This window comes from Octopus sinensis, linkage group LG4 (genome assembly GCF_006345805.1).
Source record: "Octopus sinensis linkage group LG4, ASM634580v1, whole genome shotgun sequence".
Lineage (NCBI taxonomy): Eukaryota > Metazoa > Mollusca > Cephalopoda > Octopoda > Octopodidae > Octopus > Octopus sinensis.
This window is the reverse complement of record NC_043000.1, coordinates 104,868,419-104,873,418: the sequence shown is the minus strand read 5'-3', so window position 1 is coordinate 104,873,418 and position 5,000 is coordinate 104,868,419. Positions and strand designations below refer to the sequence as shown.

At 35.2% G+C, this 5,000-nt stretch overlaps 1 protein-coding gene across 3 annotated transcripts in view; it reads left to right on the top strand.

The window, feature by feature from the left end:
* LOC118763056 overlaps positions 1 to 5,000 on the top strand; it is a 122,524-nt gene that overhangs the window by 88,157 nt on the left and 29,367 nt on the right. For all 3 annotated transcript variants that reach the window (XR_004998810.1, XM_036502290.1, XM_036502291.1), the window contains exons 3-4: positions 2,484 to 2,675; positions 4,241 to 4,432. Coding sequence is in view for 2 of the 3 variants with exons in the window: in XM_036502290.1 (XP_036358183.1) it covers positions 2,484 to 2,675; positions 4,241 to 4,432 (384 nt within the window). In the remaining variant the exon portion in view is untranslated. The remainder of the gene's footprint in view (positions 1 to 2,483; positions 2,676 to 4,240; positions 4,433 to 5,000) is intronic.

Genomic DNA, 5,000 nt, shown 5'->3' with positions numbered 1-5,000 from the left:
GTTCAAACTGAAATTTTAGGCTTCTAGTCAAACTTGAGCTGTAATTGCACGTACCTATTACTATTGTTGCGGAAGGATTCTGACCATCCACCAACTGACTAAAGGTGGACTGACTCATTGTTATAAAACAAAGAACTGTGAGCGATTGGTAGTTCGGGTTGGTAAACAGTTCACAGTAAGCCGTTGATACAGGGCGTTGAGTCTCGTGTAATATTAATAGTAGCGCGTCGTGTAAATATTTTCTTTCCCTCCTTCTTCGTTATATTATATATTCAACATACAAAGATTATAAAAGTAGTGACGAGGATATAATCAGAACTCACGCAGGAATATCCCCCACAAAATTAATATTTGCTAGAAAGGTCAGATCGATCTTTGATAAGTTGATACCGAGTGAAAATAAAAAAGGCGAACAACAAAATTACTTCAAAATTCTTCAAGTTAGGTGACAATTTTTTTAATAAAGCCTATAGATATAGTAAAGACAACTGGGAGAACTGTAATTATAAAACAAATTGGAAGAATGTTATTCCTGGTAAAAGGAAAAAAGGTCGAATATAAAAGACATATTAACCAGCTTAAAAAGAGATTCCCGAAAAAATGCAGTCACGAGAAATGAAATTCCCATGGAAGTATTGTACGACCCATTTTTGGTACCAACATCCAAGCAATTTGTAACACGTTCTAGCACCAGAAAAAGGAAAAGAACGGAAACATAGGAATTGAACCCTAAGAGTAAGAGATATTAAAACTTTGAGCGAAGTTCTATTCTCAAAAGGGTAGAAGCGAGGGGAGGCTGATTCTAAAAAGGGAGAGGTTGTGGAAGGATTCCGACCCTCCATCTCACCCAAGTGACTGAAGGTGAACTGAATTATTGTTATAAAACATAGAACTGTGGGCGATTGGCAGTTTGGGTTGGTAAGCAGTTCGCTGTAAACCGTTGAGTAGTGCGTCGTGTAAATACTTTCTCCCCCTCCCTCGTTTTGTTATATTATATATCCAACATACGAGGATATAAAAAGAATATGTATGTATATGTATGTATATATATATATATATATATATATATATATATATATATATATATATATTATATATATATATATATATAGAGAGAGAGAGAGAGGAGACGAGAGAGAGAGAGATAGAGAGAGAGAGAGAGAGAAAGAGATATTTATACATACATTAACATGAATGCACACATGGATACGTGTTAAAATTTGATCTTAGTTTGGTGATATTTACTCTTCTTAAGTATATTGCATCAATGTTACGAAATTCGGACTTACAATTTGAGACTGGTTTCTGAATCCCATGAGCAAACTGATTCGGTTACAAGTGTGTATCATAAGGACAATTATATTCGATGTCCTCACTGAAGCAATTCATTGAATCATCATGTTTATATAGTGAATTTTGATAAAATATGAATGTAGGTAGATTCTCCGAATAGCTGTTCCAGAGATCATTAAACCTTACTCTATACTCCAAGCTGTCTTTCCATTGTACGTTTCAGAAATGTTTGCACATGACCCACCTTGGCACTTAATCCCATATATACTTTGCAGTTGTTATACGGATTTGTGACGCACATTTCGAAAACGTTTTGCATCAGAACTTGTTAAAAGGCTTGGACTAGGAGATGATTGACATAATCAATCTATCCTATTTCTATTCCTCTAATACTGATATTAGTTTTACAGATTTCTTTAAACGCATTAACTATTTCACAATTGGGCGTGGCTTCTACGGTTTACGCTATCAAAACTATTGTTATCCTACAACTTGGCTATTTTAATATTTTCGTTAACTATATTATTCTAAATTTTGTTAAGATATATAGGACATATTATATCCGCAACAGTTTTAGAATAATCTCAAATCTTTTCTTGGGCTCTTTCATGCACTATACCCTATCATTCTGTGCGTAACCGGATAACTATTCGGAAGACAAAATAATGAAAACATCTCCCTATTCAAAAGATTGGTACATGTTTGTGACTCATTCCTTAGGATATATGCCATTAGAATTCCTATTTTGACAGTTTCCGATGTAGAGTCCTCCTTGATCACAATGTGAGCGGAGTTTACGCCAGTTCACCTATTTCAGTGATAAATGGATGAAATTCGTTAGTGTTGTATGATTAACACGTTTGAGTTCATCATCTACCTGACACCTTATATGTAGATTAAGTTTAATGAAATTAATTTCAACATTCTGGGGGTACAGTGTTACATAAGTATTAGAAATAGCTTAAATGTTTGTCTCATTTGTTTATCCTGCTAAACATTAAAAGAGTAACAAGGTCTCGATCAATTCCAACCTCGACAGTATCGGCTGTCAGCTGGTTAAAAGATTGTGGAATTTAAATGTCCGAAACTTTAGAGACGCATTGCAGGGTTTTTTTTCTTTTATTTGTAGTCGAAATTTCAAGGAAATTATATTTCTCGGCTGGTGGTCTATTTCATTTTTTTTTTTTCAGAGTGTAACCGGCAATACATCTTTGGAGACATGCGATGTGACTGGTGGATAGGAGGCCCTCGGGACGCCTGGATGTACGATAAATCTTCTCGCACCTGTCGACAAATCCCTTTTCACACTTGTCCCTTGTATGAAAATCGAATTGCAGAGGTTACCTTCATTTCTCTCTCCCGTTGCGAAAAAAAGTGTATCAGTAAGTGACATAGATGACTTTTTCTTTTCTTTCCTTTTCCTGTTTCTTTTTATTTTTTTGCATTGGATTTTACTTCTCGGTATTAACACCAGAGGGATCCACACACAACAATCTCTATGTAAAATCTCAGGTTAATAGTTAAAGATTCGCTACTTTGCCTGTTTATCATCGTTGTTTTATATTATAAATGCATAAAATTTTTTTCGCAGTGTGAGTGACTTAATCAAATTTAGTAGGATAAAAATCCTGAGCTACTACTGCTATCTCAATTTCACACTTCTTCAGATATCTCATTCTCTCGTAATTTTTCATTTATTACTTTCAAACATGTCCTGTAATATGAATATTCTTCGACACATGATAATATGATTATGCTTCATTTCGCCTGAACACGAAACCCGAGTTGCTGTCTGAAACCGCATATAAAAATTAAAAATAACTCAGGGTGCTAGAGGCATATATTTGAACACCATAAACAAATACAGGTATATCAAATAGTATACAACATGAAATCTTCATTTGTTAAAATTATTTCTGTCTGTAGTGGATGTGTTACAATTACGAAATGCCGATTGAGACCAGCGCCGTAGGACAATGGAAGATAATATCAAGAGTCAAGAGTTTTTCCAAAGTTGACATGCCATTGTGGAAAAAGACAAGCTTATTGTCTGGAGATTAGAGAACAGTCACACGCATATGTTTCTGCTTCAATAGTCGCCATCAGCATGGCAATTGTTCTACCTTGACTCCAGCAGCCAATGGACTTAGATACACGAAAAGAGTAGAGCACATTTATGGTCGCCTAAATTTGTGTAAATAAACAAAAATAAGCTTGTCCTTATCCTTAATGGCATGCTTACTTTGGAGAAATCATGATTCTTGAGATTCTCTCTTCTTCTACATGGTATTGGTCTCAATCATCATTTGGTGATTGGGAGACGTGTATCCTCTACAGGCGGAGATAATTTTAATTAGCCAACAGTTCTTGTATGGTATTTGGTATACCTGTATTTTGTTTATGTGGTTTAAATATATGCCACTGGCCACTTTGAGTTATTTCTGTTTATGTAAATTGCTTAGGCCATAAGTATGCTCTACTGTTTTTTGTATATGTCTAAGTCCCTCGGCTGCTGGAGTTAGGATGAGTTAACTGTCATGCTGATGACTCCTATAGAGGCAGAAACACGCATCCACGACTGTCCTCTTAAATGGCATACCAGCTTTGGAGAAATGTTGAATTTATGTTGTATAGTATCTGATATGCCTGTTTTTTTCTCTCTCCTCTCTCTCTCTCTCTCTTGCATCCTATCTCTCCCTCTCTCTTCCACCCTCTCTCTCTCTACCCCTCTCTCTTTCACCCTCTCTCTTTCACCCTCTCTCTCCCCAAACATTCACACGCACACTCATACATACATACATACATACATACATACATACATACATACATACATACATACATACATACATACATACATGTACTGTATAAATGTGTGTGTATGTATATTGTAATATTGTGTATATATATATATATATATATATATATTTGTTTTGTTATTTGTTTACAGAATGCGATACAAAAGTGATCTACGCTGACATGCGGTGCGACTCATTCGAAGGCAAATTCAGACAGATATGGTTTTATGATAACCGACGCAACGTATGCCGTACTACAATGTTTTACACCTGTTCTAAATACTTACACAGAGTTGCAGACGTCGCGTTCATTCGTAAAATAGACTGTGAAAATTACTGCCAACGTAAGTGACGTCAGATTCGCCAAACATTCTGTCAACAACAAATTATAATACACACATACACACACAGAGATACTTAAAAATATTCAAATAAATCATAATAAAACAAAAACAAAATTTAATAAACTAATGAAATCAAAACGTAACAGACATATTCACATAGAAACGTTTTGAGTCCCCATTTGAAGAACTACTAAACAAATAAAAAATGATAAGATAAAATAAAAGAATAAAACATTTTTATATAAAAAAAAATTAAAAAAAACAAAACAAGGAACATTTAGCAAAATGCATGATGGCTAACCATTTGTTTATTCAAAATTTCCAAACGGTCATTTCTCCTTCTACCTGTATCCATGCATACATACATATGGGCGCAGCCATGGCTGTGTGGTTACGAAATTCACTTTGCAACTACGTGGATCCCGGTTCAATACCACTGTACAGCACCTTGCGCAAGTGCTTTCTATCATAGCATCGAATCGACCAAAGCCTTATGAGTGAAATTTGGATGACGGAAACCGAATGGAAGCTTGTCGGAGACACCATTCTAGTTCTGGAGTGTTAGACT